General features: G+C 49.3%; 1 protein-coding gene across 1 annotated transcript in view; it reads left to right on the forward strand.

Moving 5' to 3' along the window:
• Positions 1 to 230: 230 nt before the first annotated feature.
• The window catches only part of SLC27A5 (solute carrier family 27 member 5), a 32962-nt gene continuing 10656 nt past the window's right edge, over positions 231 to 22536 (forward strand). Inside the window, exons 1-6 of the mRNA XM_073322018.1 lie at positions 231 to 758; positions 9728 to 9937; positions 12452 to 12610; positions 15681 to 15805; positions 18418 to 18612; positions 19226 to 19316. Coding sequence (XP_073178119.1) covers positions 281 to 758; positions 9728 to 9937; positions 12452 to 12610; positions 15681 to 15805; positions 18418 to 18612; positions 19226 to 19316 — 1258 coding nt within the window. The 5' untranslated portion in view covers positions 231 to 280. The remainder of the gene's footprint in view (positions 759 to 9727; positions 9938 to 12451; positions 12611 to 15680; positions 15806 to 18417; positions 18613 to 19225; positions 19317 to 22536) is intronic.

Below are 22536 nucleotides of genomic sequence, written 5' to 3' on the forward strand. Positions count from 1 at the left end.
CCCCTCGGCCCGACACCAGCTCTGGAATGTCCCATCCCACTCAGCCTGACCTGGGTGCAAGGAGCAGTCAGTGGGAGGGACTTTGGTAGCTCTCCCGCCCCGCCCGCTGTGAATAACGCCAGGCCTTGACTCCCAGCCAGGCCTTCCTGGAATCAGCCTCATGTGAAGGGGGGGAGGGGAAAGCTGGCAACTCCCAGCACTTTGTCAGTTTTATGCACACGCACAGCAGAGCTTCTGGGAGGTTGCGGTGGAGCCCTGGGTCCCAGAGGCCAGCCGAGCCATGCTTGCTCTGTGCACAGCCCTAGCCGGGCTGCTGCTCCTGCTGCCCCTGCTGGGGAACCTGCTTTTCCCCTACTGGTGGCAGGACCTGGCCACATCGCTGTCCATCGTCCACAAGGGATACAGATGTCTGCGTCGGCTCCAATGCCGCCCTCCCCTCACCCTGCTCGATACCTTCTTGGAGAAGGTGCAGAGCCACCCGGAGAAAGCCCTGCTGCTTTTCGGGGAGCAGGTCTACACCTACCGGGACATAGACCGGCGCAGCAGCCAGGCGGCTCGGGTCCTGCGGGACGGCGTGGGGCTGCGGGAAGGGGACTCGGTGGCCGTCTTCCTGCTGAACATCCCTGCCTACCTCTGGGTTTGGCTGGGGCTGGCGAAGATCGGCTGTGCCATGGCGTGCCTGAACACCAACATACGCGCCAACTCCCTGCTGCATTCGCTCGGCGCCTGCGGGGCCACGGTGCTGCTCACTACCCCAGGTGAGTGGGGAGGCTGCTACCACCTTGGATCACGTCTCCTGGTGAGCTGGGACAAGCTGCATCCCAGGGATGCGCTCCACAGTGAGCTCCATCGCAGTGCAAGGTGTTCCTGCAGCAAGGGGGCAGGGGACCGCCCATGCTGGTTGGGTCTCTGATCCACCCCAGGGGCAGAGGCATGCGACCTCCACCGGCTTAGGGGCAATTCACAACTTCACTGCCTTAGGGGGGTCTGACCTCTCATCTCAGCTGGGTGAAGTGGTTAGAGCCCAGTGCGCTAGGAACCAGGACACCTGGGTTCTATCTTGGCTCTGGAAGGGGAGTGGGGCAGGGGTGAAAGTAACTTAAGGGACTTACCAGTATGCAGGGCTGCTTTGGTCCTGAACAGGGCGGGGGGCTCAACTGGGTGGGACCTTGGGCAGAAGGGGTGGGGATGGGGGCAGACTTCCCCAGCCAGCCTGCCCTTCATCCAGGCCCGGTGGTGATTTAAAGGGCTCGGGCCACTGCCAGGAGCCCCAGCCCCTTTAAATTGCCGGGCCCCTGGGTAGCTGCCCCTTTTGCCCCCCCCCCCCACCGCATCAGCGGCCCTGCCGATATGGTTGGCTGTGTACCAGCTCTTACTGGTATGTCATACCATACCAGCTTACTTTCACCTCTGGGGTAGGCTGCAGTGATTACAGCAGGGGGGTTGGGAGCCAGGACTCTTGGGTTTTGTCCCCAGCTCTGGGAGGGGAGAGGGATCTAGTGGTTAGAGCAGAGTGGGGCTGGGAGCCAGGATTCCTGGATTGTTCGCACAGCGGTCAACGACTGCAGAGTGAGGGTGGTGAGCGGGGCCCGGCTGCACACAGGGCATTTGTCCTGCCAGCTGAGGGAGCAGGAGGCACTCAACTGTGGGTGTGCCTGGATCACAGCTGCATGGCGTGGGTACCATCACTTTGGAGCCACTGTGGCCACTGTGCTCCGTGGGAAACCTGGCATGGATTTGGGGGCAGCCCTCCTCTGCCTCCTGCTCTAAACTGCTAGACCCCCAGAGCCAGGGATAGAGCCCAGGAGTCCTGGCTCCCAGCCCCCCTGCTCTAACCACTAGCCCCCACTCCCCCCCCCCGAGCCAGGGATAGAACCCAGGAGTCCTGGCTCCCAGCCCCCCTGCTCTAACCACTAGCCCCCACTCCCCCCCAGAGCTAGGGATAGAACCCAGGAGTCCTGGCTCCCAGCCCCCCTGCTCTAACCACTAGCCCCCACTCCCCTCCCAGAGCCAGGGATAGAATCCAGGAGTCCTGGCTCCCAGCCCCCCTGCTCTAACCACTAGCCCCCACTCCCCTCCCAGAGCCAGGGATAGAATCCAGGAGTCCTGGCTCCCAGCCCCCCTGCTCTAACCACTAGCCCCCACTCCCCTCCCAGAGCCAGGGATAGAATCCAGAAGTCCTGGCTCCCAGCATCCCCCACTGCTCTAGGTCAGTGCCAGGTCCCCAGTTGCAGTCTCTCTCCATACGGTAATTTTCTCAGGACTGTGACCATTCTCGCGAATCCCCCGTCCCAGCTTGCCAGCCAAGGAGTTAAGTTGCACGTTTATTCAGTTTCTAGGGGATAGTGCAGAGAGATTATGCCCAGACTGAGTCAAGGCAAAGGCTCAGGCAACCAGGGTTAAGAGGACAAGGAAAAGGTTTGGCAGTTCAAAGCACTTGCCGCGGTGCTTTTGTGTGTGCGCACACACGTGTTTGTGTGTGGCTGTTTGCAGCGGGGTGTGCAGGCAGGGGTTTGGGAGCATGTGTGCGTGTGGTTTGTTTGTGTGGCTGTTCCCTGCATGTGTGTTTGGGCAGGGGTGTGTGCACATTTGTCTGGGAGCATGTGCATGGAAGCATGGATGTGTATCTTTGTGTGTTTGTGTGCTGGTCTAGGTGTGCGTTTGTGTGTGTGTGCGTTTGTGTGTGGGTATTTATGTACATGTGTGCTGGTCTAGAGGTGCGTGTTAGTGTGTGTTTGCATGTGTGTGTGCATGCATTTGTGTGTGTGTGTGGTTGTTTATGTGCATGCGCGCTGGTTTAGGTGTACGTGTTTAGTGTGTGTTTGTGTATGTGTGCGCGAGTGCATTTGTGTGTGCGTTTGTGGGGATTTATATGCATGTGTGCTGGTCTAGAGGTGTGTGCTGGTGTTTGTGTATGTGCGTGTGTGCATGCATTTGTGTGTGTTCTTTTTTAATGCCTGTGTGTGCCTGATGGGTGATATTTGGCCAGTCCCGTCCAGTCTCTGTTTCTACAGATGAAAAGTGATTCACCAGGGATTCCTATTATTGTTCTGTGGGTGTGTATGGATGCATCTATTTGTTTTGTGTATGTGTGAGAAAGTAAGTGTGCGTTTGTGTGCGTCATTGGGTGCCTGTGTGTGTTTGAATGTGTGTGTTCTTCTGTGTGTGTGTAGGCATTGGTGTGTGTGCATTTGTTCATGGGTGTGTGCACCTGAATGTTTTTGTGGGTCTCTCTGCAAGTGCACCTGCATGGGTATGTATTTGTGTGTATGCCTGTGTGTGTCTATTGTTGTGTGTCTCTGTCTACATGTGTTTTTGTGCATGCATGTGTATACATTAGTTTGTGTGTCTGTATTTGTGTGTGTCTCTTGCATGTGTATTTGTGTGCACCCGTGTATATATCTGTGTGTGTGTCTGTGTGTGCGTGTGTTTGGTGGGGACTATCTAGCTCAGGGGTTCTCAGACTTTTGTACTGGTGACCCCTCTCACACAGCAAGCCTCTGAGTGCGACCCTCCCTTATACATTAAAAACACTTTTTTATATATTTAACACCATTATAAATGCTGGAGGCAAAGCAGGGTTTGGGGTGGAGGCTGACAGCTCGCGACTTCCCCATGTAATAACTTTGTTACCCCCGAGGGGTCCCGACCCCCAGTTTGAGAACCCCTGATCTAGCTCATGCTAAAGTCCCCTCGGAGTATAATGCCTCTCTTAGAGTTCGAGGACAGAGGTTATGATGACAGCCACACCCCAGCATACACATACATGCCCACCTTTGGCACCTAATAGAGGCAATAAAACTCCACAGCTATTAAGACTAATCCCAGGCTACCGGGAGGGCATTGACAGGGGGAAACTGAGGCACAAAGTGGGTCAGCGACCTGCCCAAGGCTGCACAGCCATTAAATCCTGCCTCTCCTGGCTCCAGTTGCTTGTCCTAATTGGGCCCTGTAGCCTTGAATGCTTTTAACCATACTCACGTGCGATGGCTGTTTTATAAATTCATGGGTTCCAGCCAGAAGGGACCATTGTAATTATCTGGTTTTAGCTCTGTATAACACAGGTCCAAGAACACAGGCCTAGAACTCCCCTGATCTAATCCCTGCGTGAACTAGAGCGTATCTTTTAAAAAAAATCCAATCCTGATTTAAAAACTGCCAGTGACGGAGCATTTCCCACCTACTCTTGGTAAGTTACTCCAATTCTTAATCACCCTCACTGGTAAAGGTGCAGAAGCCTTCTTTCCAGTCTGATTTTGTCTAGTTTCAACTTTGCCCAAACATTTCTGCTCTACTCCTCGCTGATTAGGCCTCAACTAGAGTATTGTGTCCCGTTTTGGGCACCACGTTTCAGGGCAGATGTGGACAAATTGGAGAAAGTCCAGAGAAGAGCAACAAAAAAATTATTGGTTTCAGAGTAGCAGCCGTGTTAGTCTGTATTCGCAAAAAGAAAAGGAGTACTTGTGGCACCTTAGAGACTAACCAATTTATTTGAGCATAAGCTTGTGTGCATCCGATGAAGTGAGCTGTAGCTCACGAAAGCTTATGCTCAAATAAATTGGTTAGTCTCTAAGGTGCCACAAATACTCCTTTTCTTTTTGCAAAAAAATTATTAAAGATCTAGAAAACATGACTTATGAGGGAAGATTGAAAAAACAGGGTTTGTTTAGTCTAGAGAAGAGGGGACATGATAACAGATTTCAATTACATAAAAGACAGTTAAAAAGAAGAGGGTGAAAAATTGTTCTCGTTAACCTCTGAGGATAGGACAGGAAGCAATGGGCTTAAAATGCAGCAAGGATGGTTTAGGTTGGACATTAGGAAAAACTTCCTGTCAGGGTGGTTAAGCACAGGAATAAATTGCCCAGGAAGGTTGTGGAATCTTTGTCACTGGAGGTTTTTAAAAGCAGGTTGGACAAACACCTGTCAGGGATGATCTAGTTATTACTTAGGCCTGCCTTGAGTGCAGGGGACTGGACTAGATGACCTCTTGAGGTCCTTTCCAGTCCTACATTTCTATGACTCTGTGACTGCAGGAATTTGTTTTGCTTTCATCAAATTGCTTCTTTTTTTGGGGGGGGGGGAGGGAGGAGGCGGGGGGGGAAGCATTCTGAAAAAGATTGAGACATACAATTAAAAGGAAAGGAAGTTTTTAGATGAAAAAGTCATTTCCAGCCCAACAAATTGCAATGTTTTGTTTGGAAAAGGTTCAAACAAACTGTTTGGAGCGTTTGGTTGGAAAAGACTTTTTGCTTCCAAATTGTCTTTCCTTTTCATTTTGTTTATTGAAAGCCTAAAAGCGCTTCAGATTGAGACTAAACCTTTCATCCCATTTGAAACAATTTTTGCCTCTGCTTTCGTGTCATCTGAAACTTTGAAAACTTTTGGCTTTGGGCTGATCCCAAATGATTTTCTTTCTCCCTTCAACTTTCGAAAATTGCCAAAGAACCCAAAAAATTGGTTATTCGCCCAGCTGTTGTTAAGGTGTTGGGCTGGGACCTGGAAAACTCCTGTCTGGTTCCTAGCTATTGCTCAGATTCTGGAGAGGGGCAAAATTTCACAAAGGACCCAGAGCCTCAAAGGTTGAAACCGACAGGAGTTAGGTGTCTGAAATATCTTTGGGGATCTGAGCTTTGGCATCTCAGCAAGGGTGTTTTTTCTCATATGCATCCAGCAGAGCTCCCAGTTGTGAGACTCATGAGCAGATTTTTACACTAGTCCCACCATTGAAAATTTGGCCTCTTATCTTTAAGGCCTAAATTACAATTGTTATGGTAGCAGGTAGAGGGTCTCGTCAGATCAGGGTCTTGTTGGGTTATGTGGCCTAGTGGCCTGAACTCTGATCTGGGATCTGGGGTCTACACTGGCTTGGTGGTTGGCCCTGGGCTTCCACACCCTGTGCCTCAGTTTCCCAAAGTGTGGAATGGGAATAAAGATATCTTTGTGAAGTGCTTTGAGACTGCTTGGTGAACAGACCTAGATAGTATATTTTATTGTGCTGGGCACTGCACGGGTACATAATTAGAGGCAGCTCCTGTCTGAAAGAGCTCCTAGTCTAGAGAGACAAAGGGCAGAAGGGGAAACAGCTCATCCACATTTGTCCAGCTTCATGCAGCAGGTCCAGGGCAAAGTTGAGGGATAGAACCCAGGTGTCCTGACCCCTCTTCCCCCTGGCTGGTGCAGTGTGCTGTTCATAGATGGGAGGGGAGCTGTTCTGGAAATTCTGGCCTTGATCTTGTAGCATGCCTCAGTTTCCCTGCTGCAAAACAGCAATGAAAAGCCATTTCCCTGCCTCATGGGTGGGCTCCAAGTACCAAGCTAAACAGGTGCGCTCTCCACTCAGCATGCTGGGATCCTGCTTGCAGAGACAGGGAGGTGGCCACAGGATGCCTGAAGTTGGTCAGAATTCCAGCACATGGCCAAGGCAGCATAAAATGGGATTTGCTGTCAAACTCCAGGGCCAGTGGATGGATAGCTTTAAATTCCTATTGGATTTGGTGAAAGCCTCATTGCAGTGAAACTGCTGCTGAACCTCCAGCCTGGTTTACAACCCCCTTGGCCTGAAAGAGCCACTAGATCGACCCTGACCTCTTACACAACACGGGGCCAGAGAATAATCCAGCACTTTCCAAGTAACTCTCACCCCAGGCTCTCCTAACCTTGGTGGAATACAATTAATCATATACCCAGGCAAGCTGTAAGTCTGTTCCCATGCGTTTTTAATCCTTGGCTCTCTGGCACCAGCAATGAGGGTTCAAATCTCCCCGTGATCTGTAGGTCCCCGATAGCTATCTCTGCCCCATCTGAAGTCAATGGGAGACCTACAAGAGGCCCCTAGTGAATTAGTGCCATATAAATGCCTAAGGACAAGCTCTGTGAAAGGTTTCTTTGTGTGTTTGCAAGATCAGCAGGGAGAAAGGACGTCTAGTTAATCATCCTGAGGCTCAGATGAGACGTGGTGCTGATAAGGATCAGGATAATGGGACATCTATAAAAGAAGGATCATAAAGCGATAAGCAGACACCTCCTTCCCTAGCTACCAGGGGCTTAGGACACTCCCCTGCCGGAATCTTCCTGGTGTAGTTAGAATCAACAGTAAAAGGCAGAGGGCAAATCTAATGCTGGCTTTGATCTGGGAATTAGCCCCGTGCAATAGGGAAAAAGCTGCTTTTTCTTCCTCCCATGGTTGTTATCTCAGGAGCCCCCAGAGAGACTCCGGATGAGATCAAGCCTGCATGCATGGATTGCAAGGCCAGGCGGGACCATTGTGAGCCTCTAGTCTGGCCTCTTGTCTAGCACGGGCCAGAGGACGTCCCCACAGTACCCCTGGAGCAGATCTTTCAGAAAAACATCCCAGCTTGATTTAAAAATTGTCAGTGATGGAGACTCCACAGGGACAGTCCCCGCCCCAAACAGCTGACACTCTACATAAACAAGAGGTGGGAGGGGAAGATGAGGCCCAGAGAGGGAACATTGTTGTGTTCACAGCACAGACACTGAGAAGTTAGATAAAAGTATAAAATTCTTTTGCTGGAAGGCTTATCACGAACTGATCCTGCATGCAGCACCTGTAACCATTGGCTCAATAATTTAGAGCCATAATTTTCAACCCCGAGGGTCTCAATTTAGGCCTTTACATCTATCTGTAGATGCCTACACAGGGCCAGGGCCTCGGAGCCCTGGACTCTATCACAGTTCTAGCCCTGACTTGCTGTGTGGTTTGGGATGACTCATGTCCCTGCTCTGTGCCTCAGTTTCCCCATCAATAAAATGAGCTAGATCCCTAGGTGGTGTAAATCAGTGTCACTCCATTGGTGTGAATCGGCCCTGCTCCCTTGGAGTCAACGTGGTTGACTTGGTGTATTTTTCTGGTGCCCTTGTGTATGTGTCTGTGCCTGAGTTAGGTATAGATGTGTGTTGAACTTTGTATCTGTGTGTGTGTGACATGTCCCTGGACTGTGGAACCCCCGCACCCCCTTTAACTCTCCTGGCCAGGGTGTCTCCTACGCTGCTACGCTACTGAACAGCAAATCCCACCAGGCTCTGTTCACTCAGAGAGCAGCATGCAGACACACACCTAGCAAAGTTACATGAAAACGCGTCCAGCCACTCATCAACTGCACTACAGGGAGCAAGTTCCCCCAGCCTTGCCCCCCAGAAATGTGTGTCTTACACTGCTCAAGACTTCCTTGATCAATGCAAGCTCATTCATTAGTTCGCTACTTCTTCAAAGGGTAGTGGACATGAGCAAATCCCCCAAACACTTAGAAAAACTCACTGGTTTAGATTCGACATCAGAAGAAGTGAATTAACTAGAGAAACAGGGATTTTAAGTTTTTAAGGGGCAGTGGCATAGAAGATTAGAACTGGTTACAAAAGAAAATAAAACCACAAAACCACAACCTAAAGCCTAAACTTTACCAGGCTTATCATTCTAAAAGCAAGAGATTTCTCTCCCCCAAAACATCACAGCAGTCCATGCTAAGTGGAACGCCTTCCAGGTAGGTCCAGCCCCTACCAAAGTCTCAATGGGGAGCTCTTTGTTTTCCAGGCGATCTTGCTTCCCTGTGTAGAGATGGGGGAAGAGGCAGGCCACGGTGATGTCGCTGTCCCTCATTTATGCTTTTCTCCAGGGTCTGGAAAAATCCATGCGGTGTCATCCATGCGGTCTCATGGGGGACGTGAGCTGCTGACCATTTTCTTCATTATGAATTGCACTTTGTTGCTTGCGCCTTTTGTCTACTCAGGGGCACTAGAATGCAGGGGATGGGGGGCAGGGCCCCATCACTTTTTACGGGGCCGTAAGGGTGAGCGACGGGGTGGGGAGGGTTGGACAGGAGCTAACAGGGGCGGGGAGAGGGGTGGTGCAGGGGACAGGGCTCAGGGAGAAGAGGCAGTGCAGGAGCAGGTCTTGGGGGAGGAGGGGTGGGGCCTTGGGGGGAGGGGTGGGGTGCGGGTCGGGGCTCGGGGGGGGGAATGGGAAGTGTGAGGGTGAGGACTCAGGTAGAGGGGTGGTGTGGGGGGCAGGGCTCAGGGAGAAGGGACAGTGCAGGAGCAGGCCTTGGGGGGAGGGGTGGGGTGCGGGTGGGGGCTCGGGGTGGAATGGGAAGTGTGAGGGTGAGGCCTCAGGTAGGGGGTGGTGCGGGGGGCAGGGCTCAGGGAGAAGGAGCAGTGCAGGGGCAGGACTTGGCGGAGGAGGGCTGGTGTGGGGGGCAGGACTCAGGGAGATGGGGTGGCATGAGGGTGGAGACGGGGTTCAGGCGACGGTGGCTCCCCACTTTTAGGGAGCTTCCTCCATTCCTGATCAACATGAGCTTTGGCACGTACGGCCTCTGTGTTTGCCGTTTCTCTGTCCTCTCTGAGGGGCTGGCCCGTGGGCGTTTCTCACAGCTTCATGCCCAAGGATGACACACATGCCTTTCAACAGGATAATGAGGTTCATTCAGTTCAGGCTTTGCCCATGACACCTCACGAGGCATGCTGTGTACAAACCATCCCCTGGCCATCTCGCGGTGGTGAACACGGGGGTACGGGGGGAACATGGGGTACCGTGTGTCACAGTGCGCCTCTGCATGCGTGTGCTGTGTCCCGCGTTTGTGTGTGTATCTGTGTGCGCCTGCACTGGCGTGCACAGCTGTCTCTGTGTCTCCATACGCCTCTGGGTGCATGTGATGTAGTGATCCGCGTTCCTCAGGGGGGAAAAACGCCTTTCTCACCCCCTCTTCAGACCTCAAAGCCGCTATTGAGGACATTCTGCCCAGCCTGCAACAGAAAGGGCTCCGGGTTTTCTACCTGAGCGCTGAGTCCCCCACCACTGGCGTGGAGCCTCTCCAGGGCCAGATAGATGCCGCATCCGAGGAGCCGATCCCCGTCGCTTTCCGAGCCAATGTCACCAGCAAATCCACCGCACTCTACATTTACACCTCGGGCACCACAGGTGAGGAGGGGAGTTGTGATGGGAGTGCTGAGCAGCTGTACCTGGCTGTTAAGTAGGCTTGGAAAGATTGTTGTTATAAAGAGGAGTGTGATACCTTTGTTACCTTTATCCTCTGAGGATAGGACCAGAAGCAATGGGCTTAAATTGCAGCAAGGGAGGTTTAGGTTGGACATTAGGGAAATCTTCCTAACTGTCAGGATAGTTACACACTGGAATAAATTACCTACAGAGGTTGTGGTATCCGAATATCCATCGTTGGAGGTTTTTAAGGACAGGTTGGACAAACACCTCTCAGGGATGGTCTAGATAATACTTAGTCCTTCCTCAGCACAGGGGACTGGACTATGGAGGTCCCTTCCAATCAATCATTTGTATGATTAGATGTTTATTGGTAAATGTCGACAAATGTCAATTTCATCATACAGGCCCAAGCCGAGCAAACAATATTTCCACTGATAATTGTCAGATTGGCAAAGTATGAAAAATGCTGCTTGAAAATGCAGTCAAGTTTGATTTAAGGATATTTCCTTTGTGCATGTTGACATGTGATGCTGACAGTTTGTCTTTGAATGGTTATAAAGATTTAAAGTTTTTGAATCTTAGCATCTGTTGCCAATAAATAATTGTGGTCTGACCCGCCTTTTGTCTGACTGCCCATAGGTGCTGACTCTGTGGGTGCTCCTGGGCTCAAGCACCCATCTAAGAAAATAGGGGGTGCTCAGCACCCCCAGGGCTGGATTAATCTTTTGTGGGCCCCGGCGTGGGGCCCCGCCCACTGCTCCTCCTGCGCTCAGCGCCGAAGTCCCACCCCTGCTCGCCTTCTTCCCCCCGAGGCCCTGCCCACTGCTCTCAGAGTGGGGCGGAGAGGAGCACCCACTGGCAAAAACAAAAGTCAGCCCCTAATTTCCCACAACTGTGAAAATTTAAATCGATAAAAAAATAAATGAAGATGCTTAAAGTCATAATTTTTGTGCAACTGTGAAAATTTAAATCAATAAAAAAAATTTAAAAATGCTTAAAAATAAACCTCTGTCAACATGATTAAAAAAACCCCCAAATTTTGCCAAGCCCATTAATAGGAAAAGGGACAAGAGATGGCATTCAAGATTCTCGTAATAGGAAAAGCACAGCCATCTTGGAAGAGGGCGGCCGTCTCTGGATGTAAAATGTTGATCGGCACTCGAGATGATTGGGAAATGTGCAGCATCACACAACGTTATTTCGTAGAATGCAGACCGAGAACACGCAAGAACCAAAAGCAGAGAGAAACAGAGGAAGACAGGCCCAGCTCATCTCACCTGGCTCTAGTCTGGCTTTTTTCAGACTGCTTGCTCAAGCTCCAAATTGCACGCTTCCCTACAGACCCCCCCTACACTGAAAGCAGGAAACCCCGTAACACTTAAAGAGAGAGTTTGCAATTTTAACACAATTTTCAATACGCCACAGGAATGGCTTTTTTTCCCGGTACATTCCTTACTTTGCACACACACAAAAGGTTAAGAAAAGGTCAACATCAGAATGAAACGTTTTGAACTCGTCAAGATGGAATTTTAATTTCCTTGGAACCAATTTTTTAAAATTTTTGGTTCATAATTTTTTGTTGATATTTTGAAAGCTTGGGACAGGAGTACTTTTCAAATTGCTGACAGTTTTCATGGGAGGAAAAAACGTGTTTCCCCTCAGCCCTAAACAGGAGTCTTCTGCATCAGTAAACTTTGCATGCTACCTAAGGGACCAGGAGATGCTTTAATAGGAATAAGTGCTGGCATCTTGGGAAATGGCATCCGTTTCCAGTTTCAAAATATGGATCAGCACTAGAGAGGGTTGGAAAATGGAATTTTTTGGGGATGAAAACAAAAAAAAAAATTGTTTTCCTCTAAATTGTTCATGATTTTTGGCAAAAAAAAAAAAGTCAAATTTTGATTTTGACCAATGAAAATTCAAATACTGAAATATTTTGGCCAAAGCACCAAATATTTTTATTCTGAAATACCAGCACGGTGCCTCATGGGAGTTGTAGTTCAGGCCCCCACTTGCATAGGCGCTGACTCCATGGGTGCTCGGGGGCTCAAGCACCCACAGAAAAAACATAGCGGGTGCTCAGCACCCACCAGCCACAGCTGTCCGGTGGTGCCGCAAATCAGCTGTTTGGTGGCTAGCAGGAGGCGCTTGGGGGAGGGTGGAGAGAAGTGAGTGGGCGGGGCACCTTAGGGGAGGGGGTGGAGCAGGGGAAGGACAAAGTAGAGCGAGGGTAGGGCCTCAGGGGAAGAGGTGGAAAGGGGGTGGGGCCTCAGGGCAGAACAGGGGTGGAGCACCCACAGGGAAAAATAAAAGTCAGCACCTATGCCCTCTTGACAGGGGAAGTAGTGCACCATGGGAATGCCTGGCTGTGGTGCATCATGGGAGATGTAGTTCAACCAAGAAGCCTGGCTCATAAAGGAGAAGGGGTCCATGAGGTAACAGCACTACAAAACCCACGAGGTATTACTAAACGCAATCCCTTTGTCCTACAAGGACTCCCGAAAGCTGCCATCATCACCCACTTGAAGCTGTGCAACATGGTGACCATGTTATACATAAGTGGCGTCACAGCCAAGGACGTGATCTACACCCCTCTGCCGCTGTACCACTCGGCTGCGCTGCTCGTCGGACTTGGAGGGTGCTTGGAGGTTGGTATGTACAGAGTGTCGGCACGGGTCTAAAGACACAGACGGTGCAGGGGTGCGTCCCTGGGAGAGGTGGATGGATGGAGAGGTGGTTGGGGATGGAGATAGATAGATAGATAGATGGGGTGGATGGGGATAGATAGATAGCTAGGTAGATAGATAAATATGCAAAAAAGTGCATTTTTCCCATGTCAGGTCATCTTGAAGGAAACATCATTCTTAATTCTTAATTTTTATTATTATTGTCTAGATATGGATATAAACTGGCCTTGAACAAATTTGGGCTGGAAATTAGAAGATGGTTTCTAACCATCAGAGGGGTGAGGTTCTGGGACGGCTGCCCAGAAGGAGTTGAGGCTCACTGCCGGTTTATGTTTTATGCTCCTGAAAGGTTATGCTTCAGGGTCTCAACCGACCAGAGGCAGGGGTCAGGAAAGGATACCCCCTTGCCCCCCCCCCCCAGTGTATTCTGTTTTTTGTTGCTGTTGTTTTGTTTTTATCACCTTCCTCTGAAGCAGCAGGGATGGCTGCAGCTGGAGATGGGACACAGGACAGGGCTCTGAGGTGGCACTGAGTATTCTCTCTCTCAGGTGCTTGGCTGGATGGTTCTTGCTCATGTGCTCAGGGTTAAACTGATTGCATTAGGTGGGGTGGGGAAGGAGTTTTTCCCCAGCTCAGATTGGCAGGGACCTTAGGGGTTTTTCACCTTCCACTGCAGCTTGTGGCTCACATGCCAGAATTATCTGGGTGTATCTTACTTAACCATTGCACTGCCATTGCGGGGCCTTGCATAGGGTCCCTCTTATTCTCTGCCTGTGGCACACACCATGTCTCCTGTGGGCTATAATATACTGGTCCCATTTCAGTTGTTGGGTTTAGCGGGCAGGTGCTTGGTGGAGTGGGTGGCCCTGTGACATACAGGAGCTCAGAGAGGTGATCAGATGGTCCTTTCTAGCTTAAAACTCTATGACCCTGAGCCCCAGCCGTGGCCCAGAATCCCGCTGGGCTAGGCGCTGTACAGTCACGGAACAAAGAGACAGGCCCTTCCCTTCCCACCTAAGTTATTGCTAATTCTGCCGAGCTGGACTCTAAAACTCTTCTCTGAGTGTGAAGTTTAAACCACGTGGAATTTAGCTCCTGTGAAACCTGTTTGTTCAGGTTATTGTCACCCCTTTGCCAAGTACTCCTTCACAAAACGCAGTTGTCAACCTGTGGAACTCATGGCCAAGGGATGGCCAAAGGCATAAATGGATTAAAAAAGAATTAGATAAGTTCATGGAGGAGAGGTCCATCAGCGGCTATTAGCCAGGATGGCTAAGACTGTTATGGCCAGATGCTGGGACTGGACAACAAGGGATGGATCAGTCAATAATTGCCCTGTTCTGTTTATTCCCCCGAAGCATCTGGCACTGGCCACTGAGGACAGGATACTGGGCTTGACGGACCAATAGTTTGACCCAGGATGGCCATACTTATGTTCCTTAAGTTTCTTAAGCTGTAGAGTCTCACAGCTTGGCTTTCCACTGGATGAGATACATTCTTAAAGGCATGTTGTTTATTTTTACATTATATATGCCAGGCCTTGCACAGAGATGGTGTTGTATTAATTTAGATGGAATATGTGGGCCAAAGGTGTTAACACAACCCAGTCGCTGTCCAACATTAAACAGTGCTAAACAAGATTCAGGGTTTGGCATCCAGAGAGCTCAGCCCGCTTACGGCCACGGCAAATGCACTGTCAATTTTTTTTTAACCTGTTATTAAAGATACAGAAAGGAAGGAAAACCAGCTAACGCCTTTGAAATGTAAAGTATTGAGTAGGGCTTTCACGTGAACACATCCTGTCCCCTTCCCTTTATCTGGAGAGTTTTAAAGGAGAACACCGCTTGTCTGACAGTCTCTCCGATGGTACCAAAAATGGTAACTATCCTTCTGGGGAAAAGAGATTACGCTAGCTGAGGTGGGCTGGAGCTGTGGTTGTTGCCGCTGATGTTCGAATCTGATCCCGTTTCATCTCAGGTTGTGTGTGGGGTTCAGCTGGAGCCAGTATGGGTGTGATATCATCTGGGTTCCTCTCTCTGACCCGGACACCTGAGAGGATTAGGGCAGAGGCCAGATGTCCCAGGAGATGGTGGGGGTGGCAGCCATGATGGTGAAGCTTTCTACATAGCCTCCATCCGTTCTTTTTCTATTCCCCCACCGCAAATCTCTTTCTTTAAGGATGCACAAAGGGAGTCATGAGTGGAACAGCCAGTCCCCTCATTATTTTGACCACCAGTTAGGCCTAGTTTCTGACACACAATTTTGGTTCATTAATTGACAGTTCCACATCTTCTGGGCTTACCAAGCATGACTTTAAGACAGTCCTTGAGTTATCTCCATGGGACTTTTTGTTTAGACTACCTCAGTTTTCCTTTTCCCACTGACATTTGTTATTGTAGGTTATTGTGACATTTTATGAACTTCTACATACTTTTTACAGTTGGGCTTAAAAATAGGACAAATTTATAGTCCCAATTATTACAACAGTGGTCAGCATGCAGGGGAAATCCTTTCTTTCAGAAATCTCAGCCTGCCACCAATGATCGGTGCACTGGGAGCAACTAACTATGCCTCAAAAATCAGCTTTAGTCAGAAAGAAACTGACAGCTTCCCCTAAAAAGAAACTGCTTCACAAAACTAACCATAATTCAAACATGTCTCCAAAGACTAACCATTTGCTCTAACACCAAGAAAACGCCTATACGCAGCAGTGCCACCTGGTGACTCCTGCCATATTATTATTATTGTTTGTTTTATGATGTCACCTAGGTGTTGTAGCTCTGTTGTGCTAGGTGCTGTACAAACACAGAACAAAGAGATGGTCCCGGCCCCAAGGAGTATAAGAGGAGATACAACAAGTGGATTTAACAAATTGTCAGGCAGAACATAAGGCAATAGCTGGACGATTCAAATCAGTGGGATAAGCAATGTACCAATTGCCTCTTCAGTGCCATTATTGGGTTAGGGTAGACTGGAAAGGCTGTATTCAGTGGGGCTCACGTGCCCCCCATCACCTCTCCTTCCCTCTCCCCTAGGAGCCACCTGCATCTTGCGTCCCAAGTTCTCCGTCTCCCAGTTCTGGGATGACTGCCGGCGATACCATGTCTCTGTGATCCAGTATGTAGGGGAGGTGATGCGCTATCTGTGCAACGCGCCCAAGGTAACCCAACGCCTTTCTCAGGAATGGGGGGGATGCTAGATTGTCCTTGGTTGCTAATCCCAATGAGGGAGGTGGGGTGAAGCGATATGGAGTCCGCTATGTCGTGTTGTTGTTATTATTATTAATACAGGGTACCAACACGGCACCAATTTAACCACAGAATCTTTTATTAAATCCAGAAGGCCAAGGCCACAACTGCTCCAAACTAGCCTTAAATGCCTAGGCAGTCATCACCTCCATACAATAATGTGCAGTGATAAGTTTTGATCGGCAACTTATAACAGAATTAGTTTAAACCCACGTTGGCTGGTGCCAACTGGTCAGACAGATACCAGCAACAAATGTTTTAAGAGTTCACCTTTTTATGCCTTGTCTACTGGAACCAGGGGTGCTGGAACAGGGGGGGCCAGGAGCCATGCCCCATCCTTCCCACTGGCCACAAGGGCAAGTGATGGGGTGGAGAGGGCGAAGAGGAGTGAGCAGAGGGCGAGACCTCGGGGGGGAAAAGGTGGTGTGGAGGCGGGCACATGGTTCAGGTGCCAGTGGGTCCCCCACTTGTAGGGAGCTTCCACCGCTCCTGACTGGAACCTACATGACTATTGTCACTGCTCCTTGAATTCTGTTCTTTGCTAAAACTGTTTAGGACAATCCCTGGTAATTGGGGCTTTTTAAGTTCAGTATTTCCAACACGATTTCTCCAGGCCTTCCCAGAACTTCTTGACACAAATTGGCAAGGGTGATATAGTCATTAGCCAAGCTAATTTAACCCCTTATATACCTATCCAATCCTTCACCTGAGGGTAAAATTCAGAGATGAGTTCAAGGCCTATGATGGCCACCATCTTGACCAACTACAGAGAATGAACCATTGTTAGGCCTGGTACAAAATGTTCTCTCTAAACTGTTTTTTGATGGAAAAAATTTGTTTTTTTGACTAAGCAAATTTTTTTAACAGAAAGTGTCTACTTTCTATGGAAAACTGGGATTTTTTGTCAAAAAAACCAAGCCCCAAAATCGAAAAATTTCAGCTGAAAACTGAAATATTTTGATTCTGAAATGCTTCCACAGTGCCACATGGGAGTTATAGTTTAGTTGCTTCTTGTTCCAATTTTCCTCTATAGGTCAGGCTCTCCAGTGGACTACATCTCCCATGATGCATTAAAACCAGGAACTCGCATGATGCACCTACTGCCTCCCCTCTCCAAGAGGGGTATCATGATGCATCATCGGAGATGTAGTCTAACCAAGGAGCCCAACCTGTGGAGGAGAATGGGAGTATCAGGCACCTGAACTATGTTTATCATGATGCACAACAACCAGGGACTCCCATGATGCACCTACGGTCTCGCCTCTGTCATCATGGTGCATTATGGGAGATGTAGTCCAGCTAGAGGCAGCTGTCCTATGAACACCACAGCAAAATTTCAGAACTGAAGTATTTGGGCTTGCGCTGAAATTTTTCAGTAGTCACATTTTTTGCCATTTTTCCAACAGTAAACAAATGAACAAACATTTTTCAAGCAACTCCACTGGGATTTTTCAGAGCTAAAAATCAGAATCTCCTAGAGCTTGAGCAAAAGGGGCCAGACTCTGGAAGCTGTAATAGGCCCTCTGTGAATCAGACATCGATGTAGATCAGGCCATGTATGTCCCACCTGAATGGTCAAAATAGTGGTTTAAGGGGTATCGATGCCTTATGGTGGCAGTTCTCTGTGTAACCACTGGTGAGTGTATGTTACAAGTCCCCCCCCCATGCCAACCTACAATGGCTATGAGTCTGTTACAGTCTTAAGCTGTAGCAGCTTCTGCTTTTAGTGCCGAGGTCGCTGGTTCAGTCTCTGGTGTGTCAGCCAAGAGGGTAGCTGTCAAATGTGCACGGGGAGATTTCACCTGTAAGGCCCTCTATGTTCCTAGCTAAGGTCCCTTGTCCTATGCAGCACGTTGGAGCTCTGGCTTGTGTTGGCCTCAAAATAGGGTTTCTGTGGCACCGTTGCTACTTTAGCCACAGTCCGGGGTCTTACAGGGGTGTTTCCGCGAGGATGATAAATCAATGAGTCGAGTCAGGGATATTCTCGGTGTGATCTTGTTTATTCACCAACCCCACCCCCCACAACAAACAAACATGCCAAGTCCTGTTTCCCTGAGCACTGTGGGAACAAACAGCAGCAGGCAGCTTCCTGGCTGCAAGATCCCCATGTCTGCCCCTCCAGCGAGCTCTGTGCCCAAGAAGCTCCATCCCTGCTTCGTCCCAGAGTCACACTTGCTCTTTTCCTCCTGGCTTTTTGCTCCCACAGCCCAGCCCCCACGTTTGCAACCAGGAAACCTCCCTCTCATTGCCCCATATCCTAGCTCTGCCCTGCCACGTGGCCTGCTGCCTTGGGTGGTTGCCCACAGCTGTTACTGCCACATAAAGGGGCTGGGTTTCTCTTTCTTCTGATATTGAAAGCGAATGTTCAGCGCCCACTCCCTGGATGGCTGCCACTGGCCCCTTACATGGGGGAATGTATGGTGCATGGGCCCCTTGGTAGCTGCCTGAACAAGCGTGAGACCCAGGGCGAGACCTGGCCTCCTCTCTGTGCCGCTCCTGGAACCCCACCCTGTTTCCCTTGCAGAGGGAGAATGAACGAGAGCACCAAGTGCGGCTGGCTGTGGGTAATGGCCTGAGGGTGGAGGTCTGGAAGGAATTCCTCCAGCGCTTTGGGCCCATCCGCATCTGCGAGTTCTATGGGGCCACGGAGGGGAACACTGGGTTTGTTAACTACACAGGGAAGATTGGAGCCGTGGGCAGGGTCAACTTCGTCCACAAGGTGAGGAATGCTATTCTGCCTCCCCTACAATGGTCAACCCACGCTAATCAGTGTGGTTCATTGGCCATAGACCATAGTCAATGATGTATTAGTGTTCATCTCCATGGAGGCATGTAATCTGAATTAAAGTGGATTAGTTAAACCAGATTAAGACACTGTGTAGACACTTTCATTCAGAATTAAAGTACTGTAGCCTTAATTTGTCTTGCCTTTATTCACTTTGGAAGGGAATTAAACTAAACTGAGGGCTCACCTACACATGGACATCCAGGAAAATTAATCCGAACTAACTAGAGGTGTGAATTTGATGTGGATTAGTTAAACCACATTAAATCCCTGTGTGGGTGCTGTTATTCAGAATGAAAGTGGCCTTAATTAGGTTTAGTTTAATTCACTTTGGAATTTTTACAATACGCCCCAAATCAAAACACAACATTTTGACAGCTGCAGTCGCACAGCTGTGGGGCTGCGTGCAGGTGAAAATCACCCGAGGACCAGACGGAATCACTGGCTGGGGGCAGGGAAGGTGGCAGATCCTGATAATGGGCACATGAGGGATGCTGGTGTCATTTTTCCAGCTGATTTCTGTCTTTGTCGCCCCGTTGCTCTCCAGATGCTCGCGCCCTTCGAGTTCATCCAGTACAACGTGGAGCGGGATGAACCCGTGCGAGATGAGAGAGGGTGCTGCATCCGAGTCCCCCCAGGTAAGAATTAAAAGCTGGCCATCAGGAGGCGCTGATGGAGGGAGCGGGCCTCTTGGGGAGGAAGCATGCTGCAGCGGTCACAGTCTTGGCCTGGCACTTCAGAGACCTGAATTCAACTCCCAACCTCAGGTGAGTCACCTAGGCCCAGATCCATTGAGCATAAGGGAAACTCGGTGCCTAAATACCATTGAGGATCTGTGCCTTGGTTGCTCTTTAGTGAAATGCGGCTAATAGCCCAGCCCTACCTTACAGGGGGAATTGTAAGAATCAGAGCATTAAAAGACTGTGAGACACTCCAGTACTCACAGCAGCCATATAAGTCCCCTAATTAGAGAGTGGAATAGTTGCTAGCAGGGATGAATAAGAGCCACGGAGCTGCAGAATCTGCAAAACTCATGCCCTGTTTTCTTCAGAGAGGGGATGGCAAAATTAGTTCAACGTCACCAGCCCTGTCCTCAGGGGTTTTAAGCCATTGCACGCACACATCAAATAGACAAGGTTTTCACAGATTTCCTGGCACGTTCGGATTTAATAGGGCGTGATGTCAAATAGCTAATTTGGTTGAAGTGTCATTTAAGAAAGTCAATCAAATACTTGATACAGCACTGTACAGAATACAGAAAGGAAACGTACATACCAATCCAAAACTGGAGAAATTAGGCATCGCGTTTCACTTCACTTCGCTTCTAACGCCCCCAAAGTCATGCCTTATATACTGATTTTGGAGAAAGAAAATCCTTCAAAATCTTTTTTTCTCATGCTCTGATCTTATTTGGAAAATTATCAATTTACTGAATCAATAAGCCAATGAAAGGTATAACTACTGTATCTGTACTGAGACCATCTGTCTCCATAATTAGCTCTTAATGACTCGGACATCTGTCAATACATTACTCAATGCTGAGACATTCATTACAGAACACATCTGCTGTGCCAAACGTGCCCTGTGCGACATGTTGTCATTTATAGCCATCCTCCATCAGTTACGCCATCTTGTCCACTACAACACACATCGAAGTTAACAGGCATGTGGACTAGGTCAGCAAGGTCAGCGGAAAAGCAGATGAGATGGTTAAATACAGTCCTACTTTAAATTAGAGACGTCCATTAGTCTAAAACAAAACAGTCTTATTTGGCATTACAGTGGGTAATATTTAAAAACCGGACACTCCAATAGGAGTGCTGGAACCTCCCCTGCCCTGCCTTTTCCCCTGTGAGGTCCCACCTGTTAGGGGCTTATTCCTTCACCCACTTACTTCCCTGGTCCTTCTCGCATGAACAGAGAGCAACAATACCCGAAGTCCAAAGGTGCAAACAATTCGATGTTTATTGGGGTGAACTTCCAGCAAGCATGATTTCAGTTTCCTTCCTTAGGATCCTCCTTCCCAGCTCTGACACCACAGAGCCTTACACCTGTGTCCCTGTTCCCATTCCTACCCTTAGCCAAACATGATTCCAACTTCCTTACTCCCATTCCCATTTCCCCCTTTAGCAAAACATGATTCCAATTTTCTTACCCCCATTCCCTGTTCCCATCTCACACACCCACATGCCCACCCCCACCCACACCCAGTCACTTCCTCATTGACTACAGATTATATAGTAAAACTTGAGTTCTGCTTAGCTATACCTTAACCAATCATTTTCCTGAAATTTAACTAACCAATCCTAACATATTGTAACATGATTATGTAACCAATTATATCCCACCACCTTAATTAGTTTACACCCAGCAAAATTAATTATACAGCAGACAGGAACAATCACAGAACCAGACAGAGATTATAGAGACAAACAACAGCAAAGTGGGAACTATAATGACAAGACAATACAGAAGTGAGGATTTCACATCCCAGCTATTGATAAGTGAGAGCTCACGAAAGCTCATGCTCAAATAAATTGGTTAGTCTCTAAGGTGCCACAAGTACTCCTTTTCTTTTTGCGAATACAGACTAACACGGCTGTTACTCTGAAACTTGCCAGACAGGATGCTATCAAACTAAGTTTCCTTTTACATTTTCTAGGCACTTCCCTTTCTCTGGAGGTGATAGGAATACAATCCTGTCCTGATAGTGCCTAACAGCCCAATAGCACCTTATTTCAATGTGACTAGTTTGGAATGTGAGGATGTGACCGTTGGCTTCCCAGCTTATGGCTGCCTCTGCTGCTTAGCCAAAGGCCTGAGCCTAAGCACAGGGCCACAAACTGTCACAGTAAGAGAAGGCCCTTACACCGGCAGACAGTGATTTCTTTCTTTTATACCTCTAGAACTAGCCAAGCGATAAGAATACACCTAAATTCTTAAAGTACAGGCCTTTGCAGACAGGCCTGAATATCTATATCCTAACAGCACCCCCGTCCCACCTATTCCCCCCAAAGCCCTGCCCCTGCCCCGCTTCTTCTCCTGAGGCCCCACCCTCGCCCACTCCTCTTCCTCCCTCACCCCTGTCGCTCGTCACTTTTCCCCTCCTACTCCCTACCCCTGCCTGGGTCAGGAGGGATTTGCCTGTGGAGCTGGGGCTGGGAGCTGCAGCCGCCTAATGAAGGTAGGAGACGGTCCTGGCTGAATACGGGCTGGCACGGATGATGACCCAGTGCCTCCCTGCCTCCCTGGCTTGCAGTAACCAGACTTTGGGTGTCCAGTCAGTAGATCTGACTTTCCAGACTAAAACCAGGCACCTGGCCACACTAGAGTTTAGACAGCACTTTGGTTTAACACAGAAAAGATTCCAGAATTTTTCGATCCAAGAATCACGAGAGTTAAATAGAGAAGAAGAATACAATATTAACATAGTCTAGTCTGACCTCTTCCATATCACAAACCAGAGATCATCACCAAGTAATTCCTTCATCAAGCCCAGAATGTCTGATTGAGTTACAGGGTGACATTATAGACAATCATCCAGGGTATGTCTGCACGGCAACTAGATACCTGCTGCTGGCCCGTGGCAGCTGACTCCGGCTCGTGGGGCTCAGGCTGCGGGGTGGTTTCATTGCTGTGAGGAGGGCAGGTCCCAGAGCCCAGGCTCCAGGCCGAGCCCAGAAGTCAAAACAATGAAACAGCCTGCAGCCCGAGTCAACTGGAACGGGCCAGCCATGGGTGTCTAGTTGCCATGTAGACATACCCACAGTCTTGATTAAGAGACTCCAAGATCTAGGCTGCAGGGGTGTTCGCAGTATGTGTAGACACCCCCGGGCTAGCTTTGATCCGGTGACACAC

Source organism: Lepidochelys kempii, chromosome 23, assembly GCF_965140285.1.
Source record: "Lepidochelys kempii isolate rLepKem1 chromosome 23, rLepKem1.hap1, whole genome shotgun sequence".
Classification (NCBI taxonomy): domain Eukaryota; kingdom Metazoa; phylum Chordata; order Testudines; family Cheloniidae; genus Lepidochelys; species Lepidochelys kempii.